The sequence below is a fragment of the Rhipicephalus microplus genome, chromosome 10 (assembly GCF_043290135.1).
Source record: "Rhipicephalus microplus isolate Deutch F79 chromosome 10, USDA_Rmic, whole genome shotgun sequence".
NCBI classification, from domain to species: Eukaryota; Metazoa; Arthropoda; class Arachnida; order Ixodida; family Ixodidae; genus Rhipicephalus; species Rhipicephalus microplus.
Window position 1 is genome coordinate 59,847,336 of NC_134709.1, and position 23,820 is coordinate 59,871,155.

At 43.6% G+C, this 23,820-nt stretch overlaps 1 protein-coding gene across 1 annotated transcript in view; it reads left to right on the forward strand.

Annotated features, from left to right (window-relative positions):
* The window catches only part of LOC142774266 (uncharacterized), a 447,394-nt gene that overhangs the window by 82,421 nt on the left and 341,153 nt on the right, over positions 1-23,820 (forward strand). Inside the window, exons 3-6 of the mRNA XM_075874657.1 lie at positions 14,026-14,122; positions 15,823-15,895; positions 17,680-17,684; positions 19,627-19,662. Of these exons, the coding sequence (XP_075730772.1) occupies positions 14,026-14,122; positions 15,823-15,895; positions 17,680-17,684; positions 19,627-19,662 (211 nt within the window). The remainder of the gene's footprint in view (positions 1-14,025; positions 14,123-15,822; positions 15,896-17,679; positions 17,685-19,626; positions 19,663-23,820) is intronic.

Below are 23,820 nucleotides of genomic sequence, written 5' to 3' on the forward strand. Positions count from 1 at the left end.
TTTATTGTTATAGGTGTTTTGTTAGTTCGCTTGTTTTGTCCTTATCTACTTTACTTTGCATGCCTCCTTAAACTAGAAAATATTTTTTTTATTTTCCCTACTTAGTGCGTCACTCTAATACACTTACTTATAATTCTCTATTTTGTCATTATACATTGAACTGGACATTTTGTTCTTCCTCTAGTATTGATGACACCTCTACAATCATTAATTTTTAAAATTTTTGAATGCCTGCGTGAAGTCATATGCACATAATATACCATTTCATTTTGTTTATATTACATATCCATTATGCATGATGAGCTGAGCAGATGTTATTGTGATGCCCTCTTTATCCAATGCCCCTTGTGAAGCCTGTAAGAACTTTAAGGTAAATAATAAAGGAAACTCCTACAAGTCTCCTACTATAGCGCAGGACGTCCTTAGAATATAATGGCATATAAACCTATAAAGAGGTTCCCAATGGTTCCTTTGTTCTGCGGAGTGAAAGTTCATTAATATAAACAGAAAAAGTAATACGCCTATCACTTTGTGAATACAGCGACGCGGAGAGGAGGATAGGTGAATAGAAGGCAATGGTGGCCAGCTTCTTTTAGAGTCGTCCGTGACATAAAAGGATGACAGCAACCCACACTAGATTCCTAAACAATGTTCTAAGTTATGATCCTTGTTATAAGTTCAGCATAAGCAGTGACAGGGTGTTCTCTCCTGCGACATTAATCAGCAGTAGAAAGAAGGAACATGTCGTTCTACCGATAAGCACAATGATCTTTCCAGACAAATGGGAGCGTCAAAAAGCTGGTACGGGGATCAACTGTTGTCGTTCACAGAGGCCCTCGACGCGCGAACGAACGTAAATCAGAAGCACCTCGCGGAGGAAGTTCGAGATCTTTTTCTTTCCACTTGCTCCAGTCGAATATATCAGAAATAGATGACAAATTTAATTTAGACAGGAACAATAATGTCTGCTTTAATGAAAGTGTAGCAAATAATGCCCACAGACTCACTCAATTGAGTCACCTGAAACCATGTTTGAGTTCTATTTGCTTGAAACATTAGAAGAACACAATTTTATTTTATTATTTAACCCATGGTAGCACCATTGAACAAAATGACCACTAGGAAGGGCCATATCCGTAATCAAATTATACGTGCATTGAATAGTTTCACGGTTCTGAGCGCAATCGGCAAAAAAATAAAACCGCAGTTATTCGAGGTGAGCAACACGTGATTGAGATCCTATAAGGAAGCAAGAACAGCCCATCTAACAAAGAAAATAGGTGTGTTCTTTTTTGTTCCACAGCCAGCTTTAAAGCTAGAAAGTAATGTCCAGCCTTTGCTGGAGAAACAGTAATGATTCCAGGGTACGATAACAAAAATTGAGTACGCGCTACTGCTACTAGCAGGAATGCTGAGGAACGAGCAGAGCTAGTGGCACTCTCCTCCCCTCCATTCGCTTCCACACCACCTAGATTCCCTTTCCTACCTCTTTGTACCCTCTACAAGAAATTGCTGTACTAAACATTGCCCCTCTCCTCTTCCTTTGTATTTTGTTCCTCGCGTCAATAATCCTCATTTCCTACGCCTTGAAATACTATATAACCCAAGATGATGTTATGTTTTGCCCTTTCTCTTTCTTCTCCAATACTCTTTCTCCTCCCATAATCCTCATCCTCGCTTCCCTTCCCTCATCCAATTGTTATGGGCGCTATACCATTCAGAAGGGTAACTGGCTGAGCGAGTTGGTAACATTCCATAACTAAACGTAGCACAAAAGACACTCAAATGAGTACACAAACACAGCGCCGACTATCAGCTGAAGTTTATTTGAACGACGTACACTCACATATACTCAAGGAAGTGGACACGCGAAGTGGTCAAAATTTCCGGAGCCCTCCACTGCGGCGTCCCTCATAATAATATGGTGGCTTTGGGACGTTAAACACCACAAATCGATCGAATCGATTGTGGACACGCGAAAAGTGAAAAAAGAAACACGAGAAAAAAAAGAAGCGTTCAAGTGATAAGTACTGAAAAAAAAGGCCCCGTATCTGCATGTAATCGGCAAATGTCGTCGAAAGACGATAGTCTTGCGTGTGCAAAGAGTGAACAAGACATTTATTAGATGTTCTGCGCAAGAAAATAGAAGAATGGTATTCTGGAGGCGCTGCGTTAGAGTGCCTCGAGCGTGCACCGGAGGCTAACGAGCGCATCAAGTCACGTCACACGTGAGCCATAAGTGCCATCTGGCAGTTCTTTAGAAAACAAAACTCGTGGCTCTGAGACGGGTGTGCGCGCCCATCTCAGAGGTGATAAGGTGTAGAACGCAAGGCGACGGGTAGGTGCCACCACTGTTTCGTCTTAGCAAAGCGTTGGAGAAACTCGCCTTTCCGTGCAAGCGTTGCATGATAAGCGCAGCGTAATAAGCGATACGGTCCTTAAAATTAGTTATGTATGCCTTTTCTAGTAAGAGACGCGCATGCAGAATATATACGTGTTGTTATGGTGCCCCGGAAACGCGCAACAATTGCTTTTGTATTGACATTTGCACAAGCATGAACGCTCAACCTTGAGAAATATAGGTGGGCGCTGCGGATGGAGTCGGCCGTTTCAAGTACCCGATGCCGGTAAGAGTGGACAAAGAGACAAATGTACAGACAGACAGACAGACCAAAATGTTTGCGTAGAATGTCCCCAAGAAAGATTATCGTCTATAATAATCAACTTTCCTAGTTGTTGCGCCCTATCAAGGTTGATTACCTCAGTGCTTGGTACTAGACCATTTCTCTTTTTTTACTCGTGTTTTTTTTACACTACACGTGTCTACTTCTTTAATTGAATATCTAATTTATTCCCGAATATTTATTTTTATTTCATAGAACTCTTTCTACTGTTTCTTTTCTGGTTGCTGCTATGAACGCGGTGCGTTTAACTCCTGACTCGGGCATCTAGCGGTCGCTTGGCTGGCTCAGACAGGGGGATAGCTCCTTCGGCAACGCTGGCATTTACAATGCAAGAACATAGGCAAAGGCTACATTTTTTTCTTGATGATGTGCTGGGGCCACGGCTGGCGCGATTGGCATTTGAGAACTAACAGAAGCTGTACATGCAGTTATACGCAAAGAGCTCGAAAACCGCGATGCGCCACCTGTCGGCGACATGTATAAGTTGTAGTTGCACTGCCTTGTACGATGCAACTTCACCGATTCGTAGTTTCACTGACTTGTACGATGCAACTTTGCCGATTCTGACACCTCTACGTCTGTAGCCCTCGTCTAGCCAGGAAAGATCCACATTTAGCAATTGCTCGGTCGCTTTACACGCTCATCAGACAATATACAAGGAATGTCAAAAGTGCTATGCCACAGGAAATACTGTAGCTGCGGGACAAGAAACAGCGGGGACAATATCCAACCACCTCTCGAATTCCGGATGCAGTTATGAATTTCTTCGAACCACGGTGATTTTTGCAGGGTACAGCGCATGAAAATAATCGCCTGGTATAAAAGTCACGCAGCTTGCACGAAGGGAACACGGAACTCTTCATGGCAAATATAGAAATATTCTGCTCTGAAAATTGCGAAATGTGCATCAAGAATTGAAATGTGCTGCACTAAAGAATACTATTGCTATGATCATGCTGTCAAATTTTCAGCCATCAGTTTTAGGCACCTGTACTTGGGTCCCCAACCACCGTCATGTATAAGGTAGTTCTGCATGACATTTGCTTATCACATTATTAGTTTAAGCAATGTAGGGATGGCTTTTTGCTAGTAGGGTACGAACTCTAAATTGTTAAACACTTTTTCGGGGCGAAGCTCTCTATGCCGTTGGTCGCGCCTCCGCCATGTATGTAGTAGTCATCGTAGTAGTAGTAGATATAACTACCTCCACGGTCGGAATAGAAAAGCGGCACGCGCGCATCCTTTTGAATTGAGGAGGAAACCAGTGCACGTTAATCATTGATAAAAATATAGTTATTTATGATGAAATAACTTACAGAAACGTGTATTGGTGACTCAATCTCTAATAAAATTTGCCTTGAATTTGATGCTTACTAAAAAAAACTAGTATGAGAAGGTCGCACTTTGAGCACTATGTGACCAGAAAGGGTTGCTACTTTGAACTTTCTGGGCATAAACTCTTTGGTTTTAGCGAGGTTTAGTGAGAGTGGGGCCGCGGTGCCAAGAACTAGAGGCTTTGAAAGGTGGGAAGTAGGCACGGAGTGCAGGTGGTAACAATGTGCGCGAGTGCCACCTCTCGTTTAGTTCTTGAAATGTCCGCTGGAGGTACTCCTATGTGCTGATTATAAGATGCAAAGATGCGAGATGGCAGTACCCAGAGTGTTCACTAGATGCACGTACGAATGGACAGACAGAGAGATGCACGGACGGACGGACGGGTGGATGGATGTGCGAACGGACGGGCGCATGGTTGGACGGACGCAGGGACGGACGCACGGATGAACGCACAGGCGGACGGATGCTTGGCCAGACGCGCGTCGAGACAGACGCACGGACGAACGCACAGACGGACGCACGTATGGACGGAAGCAAGAACGAACGGACGGACAGACGCTTCGCCCCACTCATCATCATGCACTCCGTGGATATGCTGTGATTTTTCTTAACACACAGTAGAGTACACGGTATCCATCCTGTTTCAAGATGTAGTAGAATCTGTACTAGAATGCGCCGAAGCTGGCCGTTTCAGGCTATACTTGAATGCCTACTGGAAGTATAGTTCAGTTCCATTTCGTTTCAAACATCTATACATGATTCACAAGGTGAATTATGTCGAAAAATCAAGGCCAAAGGAGTCTCGTATGCCTCCTGACGAGGCCTTTACCCCAGACTTAGTTGTCTGACAGCTGGAGTAAAATCGGTGAAAACATGCGAATTATAAAAAAATAGTTACACTGCTCGTAACAAGGTACGCAAACGAGAATATCAATAAAAAGAAACATCTCCGCATAATAATTAAAGAAAAAGTTTATACAACCTGCAATGGTGGAAGTAACATTCCTTGCATATCAAGCCCAAAGTAAGCACCAGCATTTTATGATACGTTATTAAAAAGCCATACGTTTCAAGAAGACACGAAAAGTAGCTTCACCTGTTCTTTGAAGCGATAAGTATATGACTTTTCATTGGCCAGTTTGATTGAGGGTGCATATGCATTTTACACAACAAAATATTTGATTATCTACTGCTTTAGTACCGTAGATAGTACTTGATCTTGATCCGGTCAGTGATATAGCGCGTAGGTCATATGCCATTTGTCTCTCCGTAACGGCAATCAGCTGCGCCGACTGGTGGTTCCACGTTTAAGCGCACATACATATCCTAAAGGTAGACTGGAGGATTACCGCCCCCACAACTCAGTGGTAGAGCATCGAATGCGTCAATAGAAGGTCGCACGTTCGGCAGTGGCAAGTTTTATTTGCGTGCACATTTCTGTACTCGCGTTTTCATTGCAATTTATTCTAGTAATTTTCTTAGCGTCATTGTCTGTTCTCGTTAACGTAATCGATAGATTACTAAAATTTTAGCATGCGTGAGACACCTTGGTACCCAGCTCACTAGAACAACTATGAAACAAGGGGGTGTGTTGAGACAGTACCATGCTACCTTCAACATTTTGAAGTTGAATTGACCACAAAATGTCATGTGTCTCGCTTATAGTTGCTTCAGATACCAAAAATTATTATACAAAAGAAAATCGGTGTCATCGCAAGCATGAAGGAATGAGTACACCATCAATAAATGAAAGTGTCATAAAAAAACTTGGACAATTTGCGTTATAGGCGTTAGTTATAGCAGTGATAGCTAAGGCCGACTTTATTCGATATAACTTAGGCTTAAATAGGCTTAATTATCTTAGCCCTTTCAGGCGCTGTCACGCTTGAGTTCACCAACCTTGTAGGTCAGTTAGCGAATACTTGGAAAAGATAAATCATTATTCTTTCTAAAGAGCCAGTATGAAACAGCTGCTCAATGTACGCTGTCTTACTCACCCACTCAGGAAAGCAAGGTCGTGAATGAAAAAAAAAGAAATTACGCAAGTGATTGATGATGATGTTGATTGACAAGAGAGATTTAACGTCCCAAAACCATCATACGATTATTAGAGACGCCGTATAGAGGGCTCCGGATATTTCGACCACCTGGGGTTCTTTAACGTGCACCACAATCTAAGCACACGGGCCTACAGGAATTTTCCCTCCATCGAAATTGCGGCCGCTGCAGTCGGGACTCGTTCCCGCAACCTGCGGTTCAGCAACAATACTCGGCTGCTGACTCGCAGGTCATGGAATCGAATCCCGACTGCAGCGGCTGTTTTCGAAGGAGGCGAAGATGCTGCAGGCCCATGTGCTTAGATTTGGGTGCACGGTAAAAAACAAAAAAACACCTGGTGATCTAAATTTCCGGAGCCCTCCACTACGGCGTCTCTCATAATCATGTGACAATTTTGGGACGTTGAATCTCGCATATCAATCAATCAGAGTGGCGCAGCCATAATCTGGTGAAAGTTGAACCGGGAGACACTCCCTTCGCGCCATCTTACGAGTTGTAGAGAACTAGCTTTGCTACGCTGAAGCATGTCAGAGATCCGCGTTACACACCCGACGAATCGTCTATATAGATGACTAGCAGTTATTATAGTGTGAGATGTATGCGTTTTTGACCGAGTGGTTGAACACCTAGTGCAACCAAGCAATTAAGCGGTCGTATGTTCGAATCTCAGGTCATACGCTTTTGGCTTACTTTGTTCGCACGCCAACGTACCCGCAAGTATCACGCTGAAAATGTTATGATCAAATGACAGGTAAGAATATGTGAATCAGTGTTATATTTGGGGAAGCAATTTCTGCTTCAAAATTTGAGCTCAGCATCACGCTAAATAGTTTATATAAAATAATTGGTTTCAGCCATTAGTACGAAACATATTTTGTGCACTAAATGGTCCAGATAGTTTATGACTGATATTTCATTATTTCTTTGTCTTGCCTTTATTCTTTGTAGGGACTTGACAAAAATATAGAATGTTGCATGTTTAGCATTTTTTTAGAAAGGAGAGCATTTTCCGCGCGAGTTATATTTAGGTTGTGGACTTCATAACTTCATTGAGTAAATGATAAAATACTGTGATAGTGAATGGAGTGTTAACAGCTTTACAATATTATGACAGAGTAAGGAAAAGGTCAATTTTCACCTTGGAGAACTTTCGGGGTACGAGGAAAATAATGGCACATACATATTTGTCTAAGAGTATTTGTTCGTTCTTCATAGATAAAAATTTGTAAGGGCAATTTTCGGTTGTGGCGAGAAAAAGTTTTAGGACTGACCAAACACATGGTTGCATGAAGTTTGCCTTTCGCTCACCTTCACTGCATAACACATCAGCACAAAATTCGAGCGGGCGTTGTTTTGCAGCAGCTAATGCAATTCATAACACTGCTTGTCACTCGTTTAGGTTACACTGACGGTCGCAGGTTCCAATTTTGCTTTGGCAAGTTATCTTACCGTCGACTTTCGTTTGTTTACATTTACAATAAAGTTACTTCCAATAACACTCCCTTTACTTCTCTTGGCATCCTTGTCTGTTAGTTATCATTACTGTCTACAGAACATCACAAACCGCAATTGAGCTAGAATGATGGAGCGACCTTTTCTTCCTTGGTCCATCGCAGGGCAGGTAATATTTCACCACTTCATAGTGGTGAAACATTACACCATCGGACATTGTAGCTAACGGCACGAATAAACTATAGTTACCTTGAGCTGTTAATATGTTTCAAGTATAAAATGACCGCGTTACCACATACAAGTAGGCTGCCTGATAAAAAGATGTATCCAATGGAAGCATAAACTCGAGACTATTCTGCAGTGTGAAAATAATTTATGAACTGGACACCTTTACAGGATAAAATTTGAACATTTCTATCCTGCTTGAACCAACGAGAAAAAAATATCACAGCAGATTCACAGAGTAAACAATGATGAGTAGGACGAAGCATCCAGCTGTTGATGTGTCCGTTGATCCGTGCATGCGTCCGATAGCGTTCGAGAATGCAGATGGCCCGCGGGTAACACCGGCGAGACGCGAGCTAAGGAAGCCGAGCGCAAGCGTCTTCAACGTGCTCGCCGCTCTGCTTCGTCCATGCCCCGCAAACGATCCGCCACGTACGGCGACGATCCAGGCAATAGAGAGGCACTCGTTCTCCGCGCACTCAGGCGAAGCGCGCGCAGCAGGCAATTAGAGAGTAGCGGCAGTTTGGCGAGTAGCAGCTGAGTAACGCCATCTAGGAAATGATACGAGAAATGGTCATTCATTTTTTTTGCCTTCTTTTCTTTCTCGTCTCATCTTCTCTCGGTTACGCATGACAAGGTTATACTAAGAGGAGCTTCACGCCTAAAGAAACAAAAAAAACGGGAGAGGCGAATGGGGGATTATAGATGCGTACCAGAAATGGTGACTGATGTACCCTGAGATAGTGACGACGTTCTGCGGATTTGCTCAGAGAAAAATAATAAAATTAATGAAATGTGCCCAAAATAGAAGCAGAAGAGACAAATAATACCTAAAATATTGTTTTTTATTGGTCATTGCCGAGGTAAAGTTATTGCCATTACTTGCGTTCTTGTCGATTTGTACCGCTTGATCACCCCTAATTATTATTGTTTTATGGTTGTACCTACACGACATGCGTTATTCTTCTGAGCGTCTGCATTCTTTTTGCTCTCCGATTTGGTAATATTTCCATGCGCATTCGTGAACATTTTTGCATGTATTCAAACTTCAACCACAAAGATTCAAGCAACGATACTTCGCGCACACCGCTTCGCAATGTGAGAAGCTTAGCTATTGTTCGAGTTCACTTCAGCTAAGCAATAACATGGTGTAAAATTATTGACGTGATCACACTTCGCGCACCGGTGCCGCCAAAATATGTGTAGTGGTGAGCATGATTAGGGTGAACACGCGAGTGCATGGCCGATGGCACTATCAGCGCCGCTTAAGAGCCATCTCAGCGAAAATGCACATGCGCAGCATGTGCTCTGTGACGCACTCTTTCCACTGCACGTACCACGTGATAGATACGTTTGTTCGTCGTCTGCTAGCCGCATTTTCGTCGGGTAAGCTGGCGCGTGTTGCATTTCGAGGTCTGTCTGGGTTTAAATTGGTGCATCTATTCGAAATGTAGTATACTGCATTGAACATCTGAACTTTTTAATAAAGAAAAGTTGATTGGTATGTGGGGTTTAACGTCCCGAAACCACGATATGATCATGAGAGACGCCGTAGTGGAGGGCTCCGGAAATTTCGACCACCTGGGGTTCTTTAACGGGCACCCAAATCTGAGACCAAGAGCCTACAGCGTATTACCCTCTATCGAAAATACAGTTGCCGCAACCGGGACTCGATCCCGCGACCTGCGGGTCAGCAGCCGAGTACCTCAGCCACTAGACCACAGCGGCGGGGCATAAAAAAATTGGGGGACCATTAGGCTTTACTTTCAGGAGTTGAACGCGATAGCGAAATCCGGCCCTTTGAGTGCCCTTAAACCGCCAAGTGCATTTTTATTATTTTGTTTTGTTATACACACAGGGACACAAACGCGCGCAAGCGCTACGTATCTATAGTAATGCAGTGACTGTACAGTGTGGCCTATTCCCTCTGCTAGAACGGCCCTCTGACGGAGGCCATAAAGAGTCTCAATGCCTCACAGATGGCAGCACATTATCTAGCGTTGCTGTTCGCTTGATCAACGCCTCTGGAAAGGCATGGTGTGTTTTCCGCTAGATGGACATAGTTGTCCATTTTTAGAGCAGTTTGAAAGTTCCTTTGTGTTTCAAGCGGCGATGATTGCACTATCCCGGCCTTTTCAGACATAGTTTGGTGGCCTCCCAAATGCGCTTTCATGTCACCGAATAGGCTCGTTTTCGTCGTGACACCTGTGAAACAAAATGCGTTAAGAAGACTCCTTCCACTACATGACATTTACGTAGTGTTTCTTTTCCTGAATCAGCTGCAAGTAACATGGTGGCTTTGCCAGGCGAACGGCCCGGGTTCGGTCCTCCGTGGGAGCGAAAATTTTATTCTTAATTATAATTGCTTCGTTCTCAATTTTTCGCTCACAACCAACAGTGCTGAGGCCGATGGTGGAATTTCTGCGACTCGAGTTCTCTAACGCTGTCGCGTTAAAACTGCAAAGAAATAAGTGCAAACTTAGGGTGTATCAGCTTAGCAGACAAACGTGCGGTTAGCAGACGATGAACAAGCGTGTGCATGACGTGGAGCGCGCGGCGAAAAAAGTGTATCAGAGCACATGCTGCGCATGTGCAATGTTTCAGACGATGGTTGTTACACGGCATTGATAGTGCCATCGGCGGCGCGCTGGTATGTTCACCCTAATAATGCCCACCGCTGCACGACTACTGCCAGACACAGATTTCTGCGAGCCCTTTAGGTAGCGTTGCGGCCAACGGATCTAGCGGAGTGAGGCCGGCAGCTTCAAGTTAATGTGCACCTGCTTCTCCTACGTGTTCTTTCGTAGTCATGTACGCTCTAAGCACGAAGGAAATTTGTTACTTCAAATAAATTGAGAACTAAGTTTAAGGATTGACCGACATGAAATCGCCTCGTGGAGGGTGCGAATGTCGAGAACACAGACAGATCGACAAGCACTCAAAACTCGTCAAGTTCCGCTCCCGCACATCAGTAGTTGCGCCTGTTCAAGGCATTCATCTAAGCAAAGAAAAAAAAAGTTTGCAATCGTGCTATCTCTTCTTCAAAATATTCTCGGCCATGGCCACCACATTTCAGTGGCGGCAAAATGCAAAAAAAAAAAACAAACACACACACACCCGAGTTCTTCAATCTATAGGCGCTGGTTAAGCAACACCGTGTGGTCAAAATTTGTTAAGAGCCCTATTATACGGCGTCCCTCGACATGAAATTGTGGCTTTAAAGCGCAAGCGCACAGCAACAGCATTTATTATCACTCTATAGGAATACAATGATTTATTTATTTACAATATTATATTGTGAACGTCGATGCGACTTCAGCATCTACAAGATTATATACATATCGATGCATCGCATCGGTCCTTTCTACTTCTTATTATTGGGGTGCTTCTACACGAGGTTCTCCATCCGGGTACTTTTCTTTCTTTGATGGGGGGCGTAGCGTAACAAACGTAGACGAAAGAGATCATGACATGTGGCGTTTAACGTCCCAAAACTACCGTATGATTATGAGAATCGCCGTAGTGGAGGGCTCCGCAAATTTCGACCACCTGGGGTTCTTTAACGGGCACCCAAATCGGAGCACAAGGGCCTACAGCGTATTAGCCTCCATCGAAAATGCAGCCGCCGCAGCCGGTATGTGATCCCGCAACCTTCGGGTCAGCAGCCGAGTACCTTAGCCACTAGACCGTAGACGGAAGAGAGGAGAACAACGCAGGACATGCGCATTCTTGTGTGGTTCCCCTCTCCTCTGCCTACGTTTGTACCACAACGCCCACCCATAAACCCAAATGCCCAATTTGCACTTCTGTTTTTACGTTATTGACTGACCTTATGAGAAATCGATCTGCTTCACAAACTTGAAGGAAAAGAAGGGAGACAGGAAAGAGCACCTTTCATGTCTCCCTTCTTTTCCTTCGTGTTTGTGTAGCAGATCAATTTTTCAAGTATGAACCAACTAGTCTGCAAAAAAAGTTCTGCTTTGACCTGGTGAGGTACATAGGACAGTTCAGAAACAAGGTGGGAAGGTATTTAAGATAAGACAGGCCTTTTTGGCTCGTCGAGTAGCACCCTTACCTGGAACTCCCCGTGTTATGCGTTTGAAACGATGCCCTCCAACAAAGCCCTCGCGCAGACATGGTCGGTAGGCGTTTTAGTTCCGTCTGCCTTCGGAAGTGCCCGCGGTGCTATTGCTCCAGAGGATCACTGTTTGACGGCACCTTGAAGAGACCCAGGTGGTCTAAATTTCCGGAGCCCTCCACTACGGCGTCTCTAACAATCATATAGTGGTTTTGGGACGTTAAACTCCACATATCAATCATTCAATCACCTTGAAGAGAGGCACACGCTCAGCGCAAGTCCGACAGTCAAAGCGGCAATTCGGTACAAAGCACTTTCTGACCATTGCAGACAACTCTCGGCAATTCGATGCCACCACCGTCAATAGAAGGGTATAAAACGCGCGCCAACCACGAAGATTGGTTTCGAAGCAGCACGGCCACACATGCCAGGAAAAAGATCGCAATCAACAACATGAGCGTCGCTGTGGGGTGACTGATCCCGCTAGTCGCAGTGCCATCTAAGAAGGCACTAAGGTGCAAGCCAACTGATAAGGGCCCGAACATAATCTGAACGCGCGGGATCGCGCTTGTCCACGCGTTGTGGGGACCTGTCTAAGTATATTTTTACATCGTGGTTCAGAGTACGCGCTGGACGCGAATAGTCAAGTTTATTTGAGAGTTTACTTATGCACAAGCGCTAAAGCTCTATTGTACCATGCCGCGTGTGTGAATGCCGACGCAACTCGGATAAGATCAGGATATCGAGTGACAGCGCTCTGTTCGCCGTTATCAACATAGACAGCGTGTATCACTTGCAGTTTGACTTCTCGTTTACCAGGAATAAGTTCATCAATTAGGAGTATCGCCTTCAACACGCCAACTGTGTCTTTTGTCAAAGTAATGACCCCGTGATAATAACATTGTAATAATATATATCTGGTGTTTTACGTCCCAGAAACAGGATGAAATTATGATAGAAGATAGTGAAGGGGTTTCGGAAATTTCGGCGTTCTTTAACGTGCACTTACATCGTGCAGTACATGGGCGTCTACCATTTCGCCTCCATCAAATCGCGACTGCCACTGCCGGGGTCAAACCCACGACCTTTGGAACAGTAGCCAAGTACTCTAGCCACTGTTTACACGAGGCTTAATACCTTAATACCTGACCAGAGGAAGAGGAAAGTTTAAGCGGAAGGGCAGGGAGGTTAGCCAGTTCTTAGGCCGGCTGTCTACCTTGTGCTGGGGAAAGGGGTAAGGGGAATAAAAGATGATAAATACCTGACCGTGTTTTGTGTAACACTGTGGACGCGACCACCAGCTAGAATTTCACTCAGCAGAACGAATCAGATTCAGTGGACGCTGTTGTTTAATTGCGGATCACTTGGAGGTCCCGGCTTGTCATGCAATGATTCATATCATGTGTCGTAATCACGCTGAAAGTAAAGCTCTCATTAGAGGTCCCAACAAGACGATAAATGCTCATACCCACGTTAAATCGAATGAACAAGTACTGAAATGCTTTAATTATCAGGAATGACTTGCAAGTAACCAGATGAATTAAACTTAAAATCACTAAAATGCTTCGAAAATGCGCTACTGACTGTGACATTGCACAAGCGTTGGCGCCACCGTCTCTCTAAGTGAGCGAATGCCCCATTCCCCGTGCTGGCACTACGTCACCACGTGTGCGATTACGATAGGTGGAAACAACCTGATGGAACTCACTGCAAACGACGCAGATGTTAACTGCCGTAACAAGCAGGTAGTCAATAAAGCGCAGCAATAAGTAGCACACATGTCACACATCGTATGCGAATCTGTGTAGCAATATTCTAACAAGATGATGATTCCGTCGTCTAATGCTTTATCATTCCGACAGTCATACATGCCACGCACATAAAATAATTGTAATTGCCTTTCCACATCACTATAGTAACTATTACATACTACGCTAGATTGGTGACGTCTTTGACCCATTTTTCGTAAATCTTATATTCGGCATCTTGATTGTCACACTTGTCTGAATAATACATAACACATCCTGACTTGTCTATATGATAAGACGCTGTGATGAACGAAGTAGTGGGGACTAAGCGCGTGGGTTTTTTTTAAAACCTCCTTGATGGAATCTGCTGAGTGCTCGTGCTGCGCACTTCCTCAGACTCCACAGCGTTAAAACTACCATGCAATTTTTTTTTCTTCCCCAACAGGCCACGCTCCATCTTCTTGATGGAACCCACGCGAGGTCGCTACATAGGTTATCCGGACAGGTTAACCAAAATGGGATTAAAGGAGGGCAAGCAGAAGGTAAGTGGTAAATACAGCTCGCAAATGATGATAGTGCTGGTACAGTTCTGTTTATGAGCAGACAGACTATTCCGCTTTAGATCAGAGGTATCGAACAATCTATATTCACTTGAAGGATCGAGATAAGAATCCTTGCACAAAACACATGGTTGAACACTATGCATTTGTATGCATCTCCAACAATTGCCTCTAGTGGTAGAAAATATTAATTTCAAATTTTATTGATGTAATGGTAATAATGATTTTAGTGCGTCGGGTAAGTTATTGCATCATTTATTCGCTGTGAAAGAGGATGCAATTTCGCAATAGTTGTTACATTATGGTACGGACAATCAGTGATTAGGGGTAAGCTAGGGCTATTGGAGTTCATGAGCGATCATGAACACATTATTTCACACTAGCTGTTTGTTAGGTTGTTTGAGTGTTGAAAGAATTGCGATAATTAGGTGAACATGAATATTAAACACAGGAAGAATGAAGTTGGCCTGAAGTAGAGGAGCAGCATTGGAACATAAATGTGTTTATGGCCCGATTCTAAGCGTGATGTGGGGACGAAAGATGAGGGTTACATGTATTTCCCTATGACGTGATAACATACGTGATGTGAGCACGTATGATGAAGAAGTATAAAAAACATTGAGGCGTCGAGTTAGGCAAGTGGACGAGCTTTAATGAGGGTTTTTGCACCAGAGGCAGGTTTCTGTTTAGCGTAAGCAATATGATTTGGGAACCTAAAATAAGCGTTTCAATTTGTGCCAAGAAACCATATACAGAATCAGCTGCAGGAATAAAATGATTATAGAAATGAGGAAGAAAAAGAACACAGAGAGAATATGTTTGTCAGACATGCCCCCACCATGCTCTGCTGGCCTCATTCGCTTGCCTTGCTTTGCTTGCTTCAAAAGGTAGTATTTTTTTGCATGACTTGTGAACATCGGTATTGCGGAGTTCAAATAAAAGTTCAGTGTAATGAGTGTAACAATTTCGATCATTGGAGATATCAATCCTCTAGCGTTTCTCTTCGCTACTCTAATGCATACTGTCTAACAATCTGCAATGCTCACAAAAATTTATAAAGCGATATTTCTTGCTGTTTGTTTGGGCAATACCTAGCGTAAACAATTAGGTCCTTTAGAAAGCACGCACGTCAGACAAATACTTGAACGACCACCCTTCAGTTGCGGCCATAAAATTCACAATTTCTTTTTTCGGAAGCGCAGCCTTCTCCATAGTACAGTACTTAGTACTCGAAATTGTTCAGCCCTTTTTCTAAACCAAAGGGATAGCTGAGCTGTTCCATTCGTTTAGAAAATATATACGTTGTGGAAGCTATCGTATATTATTGTGCAGTAGAGAGAGAGAGAGAGAAACGAGAAAAGAGGAAGGCAGGGAGGTTAACGAGATGCTAGTATCCGGTATGCTACCCTACACTGGGGTTGGCAGTAAACATTCAATAAAGTCTATAGGGATAAATTTTACTTTCTTTAAGTACCGATCTATACCGACGGAGGAATCCGCCGTGTTCTTTTTTTTTGTTTAAGATTTCAGCTATATTTTGTACGGGTTGGCATGGCTGCGCATATCTTTGGCAGTGCATGGAGCTGGAATGCTTAGGTTTAATTCATTGATAGCATTGACGTATGGTTCTGCACGTTTCTTTTTTTTTAGCAGAGAATTCCAAAGGCCACCTACTCTTCCAGACAGAGTTCTGGTGCATACCTTTCAACCTGCGGTGGACATGCTACACTGGTGTAATCGAATGCAACTGTGGCAGTAAGTGCAACCTGCTCATGAAAATTTCCAGATGAGGCGTGGAGAATTCACAAATGAAAGTTGTAATGAACCAAAGACTGATTAAGTGATTAAGAGGTAAGCTAGGACTATTGGAGTTCGTGAGCGATCGTGAACACATTATTTCACACTAGCTGTTTGACAGCTCGTGTTTGACATCACGATGAGGTGTAGGATGACAAATGAAGTGCGGTGCCAAGCGAGGAGTAATCTATTATATGCTATTTTTTTACATTTACATGCTCAAGTACATTAACACATCAACCATATAAATTTTGATGCCTCCAAGTGACAGCGTATGTTTTATAATAATGCTTCAAATTGTTTAAGAGTAGTCATGCTTGTGTGTCATGAAGCGTTTGCACAAAAAGCAGATACTTTAATAAAGCAGCGGCTGCATCAATTACCTTTTCGCGCTGGCTTTTTTTAAATTTTCAAGTTACGCACATAACTTTCAGTGTGTCTGCATTTGACATCAAATCATATTTTCTCCAACACTTGAGCGCCTTTACAACTTCGGAAACAGGTGTTGACGCGTGTGGTAGAAATGTGTGGTATGTAGCATTTGCGTTTTGAAATATTTGGTGCTGAAACAAATCTACCGTAGCCAAAGGTGACTTCATGTTTGAAATTGAAATTACTCAGCAGTGTACATCTTACACTAATGAAATGAATTTAAAGACTGTCGAAAAACTTCTACGACCACGTTTGTGCCTTGGTGTAACAAACGTATCAACATTATTGCATACTGCGTGAATAATGCGTATCCACCAAACCTTTTTATTTTTGCAGCAAAACTGTTTATATGATTATAAAGATGATATTTCATGCAAGATTTACACATAACCTGTCGAAATAAAACTACGTCCAGAAAATATGCTTGCATATACAAATTAGACCCGAAGCAACGAGGAGTAGAATACTGGCTATTAGGTGGCTGAAGAAAAACCCCGAGAAAGTATTCTACATGCTGGAAAACCATAGTTTTCTAAAATAAATACAGGGTACTCTGGCGCTGCGATCGTCCAGCCACCTTGGAAATGATGGGTAGTATACGGGTTCACGGCATCTTACGACGCACTTATGGCGCACTTGCGGCATCTTTTATTTTCGTGCTTTGGTTTCGTTTCAAATAAAACAACAGACCGTTTTGAACTTCATGACCCGATTTCCATTGGCGATTCGAAAAGGTGAAGGTGTTGAAGCGTAACTGCCGAATATTTGCCCATTATTGTTTTGTGACAAAGTAGCTTCAATTCACGTGCAGCCAAGCGAAGTATAAAGTACGAAAATTAGGCAAATTCATGTACTACCCATCATTCGCATGCTCGCTGAAGTGCAATGCGTAGCGGCTTGCATAGACACTAGGGCACATAAAGGAAACTCTATGGTGAAAATAAGAACAGCAATCTTCCCCGACACCTTATGTGATCAATAAATCAAAACGGATCAACACGAAACAAACTGCGAACGTGCAAGAAAAGTGTTATTTAAAGGCTAAGTTTCATGTCGCCCAACATAAAACTCATTACGTTGCAAGGACCCAATATTGTTAAAAGCCTTAGGTCCGATCCGTGCAGTTTTCAGTTCACACTCTTCGAGCCAGTTTTTGACAGCCCATTGTTACAAAACTGGTGTCGCAACTCTACAATAAAGTTGCTTATATCTAGTGTATCTTTCAGTGAAACAAGTTTGTTAAGTTGTTTTCATACCCCCAACGCACTGCCACTTATACCTTTGCTTCTTGCTTTTTTTTTTCATTGCAGGCACGGTAAGTTGGTGATATTTTGCTTTACTGCACACTTCAATGATTTTAAATGATGTACAAACTGAGAAGCCAAGTGTTGTGTCAGATATAAATCGTATTATTACTCACTCACGCACACGTTTTCTCTATGAACACGCATTTTATGCCTGGACCACGCTTAGTCGGTATCCTATTACGCATACTCAAAGACGGTGCCCTCCTTGTAGTGCGTGAGACTAAATAAAATTTCGACAAAGTCTTATCTGGATAAAAACTTCCTGTCGGTATCGGCACCGACAGCAGATTTTTACTTGGAACGTCGCAACACTCGTTCGTCATCAAATGGCAATAATGTGTGGGGTTTACCGTCCCAAAACCACCATATGATTATGAGAGACGCCGTCATCAAATGGCATTGCCCTGCTCTATAATCAATAGGTGCCCATCTGGTGAGTCTATAGCATAAGACACTTAAAAAATGCTACTGAGTATTGTCCTTCAACGATGATGATTAGGCTGATCACGTGCGCCATCTTTGTTTGGCCGGGACAGCCTATGGCTCTCCTATCGTAGAGTGCGTCTAGGGCTCTAAAGCCTTCACAATTCATTCTATGCGCCAAGCATTCGACACACGGGACGACACAAGGGACGGCGTTCAGCTCTCCCATAGCAGAGTACCGAATATTCTAACTCGTTAAACACTCTTTCTTAACACACAGTATTAGTGCTTTCTCGGTAACGGGACGGCTTTTTGCTCGCCCATAATAGAGTACCAAGTACTCTAAATCGTTAACCACTTTTTCTAAACACACTGCGCTAGATCTCCAGAGTATTTGGCTACTTCAATTCTTCGTAGCACGTATTTAGGGGCCATTCTGTGCATTCTTACAAAAATTGAGGATTGAGAAGAGCACCGCCAACGAAAGACAGAGACGCCGACGCCTGCGCATTGAGGACGACATCTGCGCACTTTCGCAGGTCTCGTCGTCTCAGTCTTTATATTCGGCGACAACGTTTCTTGGCATTGGAGCGAAGGTATGGAGCCAGATCGCGTGCATCTTACCGCCAGTGAATGTAGTTCCACAATATCGCCAATCTTTTCTAAGTGAAATTTAAAAGGTTCTTCTCTATTTTCTACGTGAAGCTATTTGAGACAGGACGCAGCTCTCACCATTAGGAGAGTCGTGTATTTTTTAAATTTATTCGATGCGACTTCATGTTTTTGAACGCCTTTTTATGTGCACCTCAAACGCCAAGCGTCGTGTGCGTCTACATAAAACGCTGATGGTGCGCCCCCGTCACTTTCCATAGCGTTACGAGACACGTACCGAATTGGACTACTTCGTATCGTACTTCATGTGCAGAAGCTCCGCCTCCGCAGCTTTCCCTTCAGTGCCAAGTAAAGTGCCGTCGAGTATTGGCCACGCGGGCCTCCACCAGCGAGGCCAGCGCTGCGATCGTTTTACGTCACAGATAGGGTAATAGCTGTGGAATACGGCAGCGTTACTTTCGCGAAACCATGCACTTGCATCCCCCCTCACCCCCCCCCCCCTCCGTGGCTGCGCCGGTTCTTTCTTAGTCGCGCTTTTGCGATGCAAATTAGACACGAGAGTGCCACCGCGGGCACCTATTCGTAGTATTCTTGTCCGTATTAGCAGGTCTTACCGCTTCCATAAGCGCTGAACTTGAAAACAAAGGAAAGAACGCATGGTGTACACTGCAAAAGCGCAGAAAATGCGGAGTTCCTAGCAAACAACACAACCCATCATCCTATGAGCGAGGTCATCACGTAGGTGGCGCCACGGTAGGTCCTCGAGGCCAATAGTGTGCCATGTTTTCTCGTGCCATTCTTCGTTTCGGAAACTTGGTTTTCGCAATAACTGCACGCAACCAACAGAAGACAGCTTTCAATGCGTGAGTTCACGCATCCGATGATCTCAACTCATGAGTCTGCGCCCTCTTACAGACAACACCGGGACCTGGGCCTACAAAGCCTTCATCGGTGAGTAGAGCATGGAAGACTACTTGTTTATCTATACCGCCTAATGTAATTAGAATGACAATTGTGCTGATAAATACATAAATGAATACATTACACATTTCTGAAAGAGGTTGGGCTGACCATTCTCTATAGATACATAAGAAAGAAGACACAAAATACCTCTGTTGGAGAGAACTTTGTTAAAGTCAGGTCCACCAGACGAAACGTTAGTGAACAAACTAAGGAAAGTCGTATTTTATTTCTTTCGTATTTTAATGGGGCTTGCGGGATCATTTTACCACCATATATACTGGGTGTTTTTTTTTTCTAAAGTAATACAGATTTTCCACAAAAAAGAGTGTAATACGTAGGCACTTGTAACCGCAGCCAGTTGCCAGACCGAAGCGGAAAGATTTCGCCACTAATTATATCGCTTACAGATACGACAAAATTATTGATTCACCTTTTAAATAACAATTAAGGGCTGTCGTCTAATTGACGAAGGGGCTCTACGTCACAAATTTTGGCGAGCCTAGTTTTTAAAACTAGAAAATATCATGCGCGGTTTCAGCAATCTGTCGTCGAATTTCCAGACCGCGGTGCCGGAGAAACAAAAACTAACGCAAGAACTGCGTGAAAATTTAGGAAGTTTTACGGACTCGGTGCATTAGTTTCGGTTTCTTCGCCAACGCAGTCGGGAAATTCGACTATAAATCTCTGAACTGACGCGTGATATATTCAATTTTAAAAACTGGGCTTTCCATAACTTATGACGTAGAAACAGACATACAGAAAGCAACCCTAAAATTGATACTAAAAAGTTTTTCAAATTTTGTTTTCCACCTCATCATTTCTAAGTAATCTAAATTATTGCAAAAGCTTTCCACCTCGGCCCAGAAACTGGCTGTAAGGACAAGTGTGCAGCTATTATATCTTTTTAAGAAAAAATTTTGTATCGCCTAATCTATATATATATATTCTCAATGAGAAAAGGCTGTTTTCAGTAGTTCGTTTTCTGAACTGAAAATCGTTCTGTTCGACAAAATTTATTAGCCTCAACCACAATGGCAGTCTAACAACCATATCAGGAAAGACGCCGAGATAAAATAAGACGATAAGAGCTCATCTACACAGTACTAAGTAAATAGGAAGCCAAATATGGCAGCGCTCACAGGCGCTAATAATGTTAACATCTGCATGAATTAGGTCACAATATAAGCATCTGCCACAGAAAAAGCAGTCTAGTATGTATCGACAGAGCGCGAGGTCGCATCAATTTATTTTATTTATTTATTTATTCGAGTACCTACAGCGCCCTATTTGGGCATTACAGTAGGGGGGAGGAGACATAAAACTTGAAATTGATACAGGGTAGGAATACCGATAACAAAACAAGTAAGCATGCTCAGCTTATACAGTGTGAACACATTCTCGGGAACACGAGGCAATCAAGGAAAAGTAAAACACAAACAGAAATGCAGACAGAAATTGGCATCTTTCATTTCAACAAAAATTGTGACAGAGCATTTTGAAATGAGGGTGGCAGGGTGGACACAATATATTCTGCATCAAGACCGATACACAAAGGGATCGCTATGCGTGCTTGTGTTCTATGTTGACGTGTTCTTGCGGTAAACTCTACGACTGCAAATTGTCACAACTACAAGACGCAACGTTGATACCACTAGACTACGTACATTTAAGGACGACTGCTTCCCACACCAAGGCACTGAAGTCAAAAAAATAAGGTATTCACTGTTATTTCGAATATCCTTGAACGCAAGAGCGCTATCTTGACGCAAAATACATCAGTGCACTTATTAAAATATAATGTGAGAAATCTGAACTTGTTAATGCAAAGACATAGAAGTGTGGTGCTAGCAAAGAAGAAACAAAAAGTTCTCCCTTTCTTAGGCTTAACATATTTCTCACCTCTATTTCACCCAGAGGGTCTTGTACAGCATTCGACACAACAAAGCACGCGATAATGAGGGATACGTCATGAGGGTGAGCCATTGCTTGGACTGGTGGCGTGCCTGCACAATAAAAACAACCCCCACACCATGGAGTCAAGATGGAACCAAGGCACCGGCAATCTTGCGTTAGGCCTAAAGCTCCATTTCTTATTGAAAGATGTGTGCACAGCGCTCAGATGAGTAGCTCACGATTACTTCTGATTAAAAAAAAACAGACTTATTAGTGTGTACAAATGAATGAAGTAGAGAACAAAGAGCACATCAATAAGGGCTACTTGTCCTTAGCGTCCCGTCGTAATTGTATGTAGCCACTTTAGTTCTTGAACGCGCCGTAGAGGGCGATACTTGTACATATAACCAAATGCATATACGCTGAAAAATGCAAAGGGCAAAATACTAGAGGATGTTACTTCTAGTATCACAAATAATAAAAATCACAGCATATCTACGGAGTGAATGATGATGAGTGACGTGAAGCGTTCGTCATTCCGTACGTGCTTTCGGATGTTCGTTCGTTCTTGCTTCCGTCCATCGGTCCGTCCGACCGTGCGTCCGTCCCTGGGTTCGTCCTTGCGCCCGCCCATCCATCCATCCATCCGTCCATTCGTGCGTCCGTCCATGCGTCCATTCGTTTTATCCGTCCGTCCGTGCGTCCATTCGTTCATCTTCTCGTGCACCCAGAGAATGATTCACGGTTTGCAGATAACGTATGATACGCGCAAGGCGGTGGTGGCTCACGCTCAAAGACGGAACCCCAATGTGCGAGCGCGCGGGAAAACAGAAATGAGGCCACACGAAGACGTTGGTGTTCGCGTGTTACTAAACTGCGCTAGGGGGCGTGGTGTAGTAAGATAAAAGCCGTTTTGGGGCACACGCGCTCAGAAGGTCGGCGGGTGAACAAGGTTGCACAGCGGCGTGCATGCAAGGCGGCGGCGGCTCGCGCTCGAAGACGGAACCCCGATGTGCGAGCGCGCGAGGCAGAAATGTGCCGTGAAGCCGCGCGGCGGCTCCGACAAGATTCCGGCGTACGAGAACGGGGGGCCGAAGTGGCGCGCCCGTGGCGTGCGGACCCAGCCTCGCTCCACTCTCCATGATTAACCCCGTGGATATGCTGTGATTTGTTTGTAAGGAAAGGGCCCAGCGTTTGCCCCCCTTAGCTTAATTTCCAGTAGGTCACGCTCTAAACGCTGTGCTAGCAACATATTAGTGCAGGCACGCCACCGGCTTAGACATTTGGCCTAACCTTCACTGACATCGCCTTGGTTCACTCTTGTATTCCAGTTTGCTGTGACAGCACAGAATCCGCACACCTGTATTCGACACTTTGAACGCACAATGTGTGAATTGCACTCACAGCACTTAGAGTTACAAGCCAAAGCACATTCGTTAAAACGTCTTTATAGAATTCACCAGAATGGTTCGATGGGCTATAGTTCACGGGGGCTCATATTTCAAACAGGAAGGAAAATTAAGACATATGTGCTGCTCCGAATTTCGTTGTTTTTATGTCATGTAGCAAAATATTCTCGTCGCGTGGTGGCCGATTTTGCTCACGTATGTTTGTGGGCACCTTGATATATGAGCCCACACCAGATGTTTCATGAAACGTGACCAAAAAGCTCCGAAATCGGCAAATGCCACACTTGATCCATGCTGTCGAAGTTCATTCTACCGCAGCCGCAAGCATCTTCAGATAATAAAACACATCACTTGGTATTAAAAGCAAGAAATATAAAGTTATTGAATTTTTGATTAGTACAGTTATTCGGCAACGCCAAGTAGAAAAATCGAAGTTCCTAATGCGAAAAACCCATGCCAGCCTTGAGATATTGAAAAAGTGGCCTCTAGTAATGATTTTTGACAACTGCAATTGAACAAAATTGAGAGGCGTAACAGAAACCGAAATGCGGAAGAATGCAATTGACAAGTTCCCCAGAGCATCCCAGTATGAACAAGCGCCTTTGAATCAACCATGAGCTACCTTCGTTATGCATTAATGCAGGCTGGCTTGTTAGAGTACGCTTCGTTCACCTACGATAACGAACACGGAAGAACAACACCCCTGTAATCATTGTTTTGAATAATGACGTCGTTTTGACCCTCTGCTCGTTACGCTTATCAGTGCTTTGGGTTTCGGTTTGGCAGGTGAATTCGATGGAATTTCATTCAGGTACAGTAATTACTAGAAGTCACTTGTGCTACA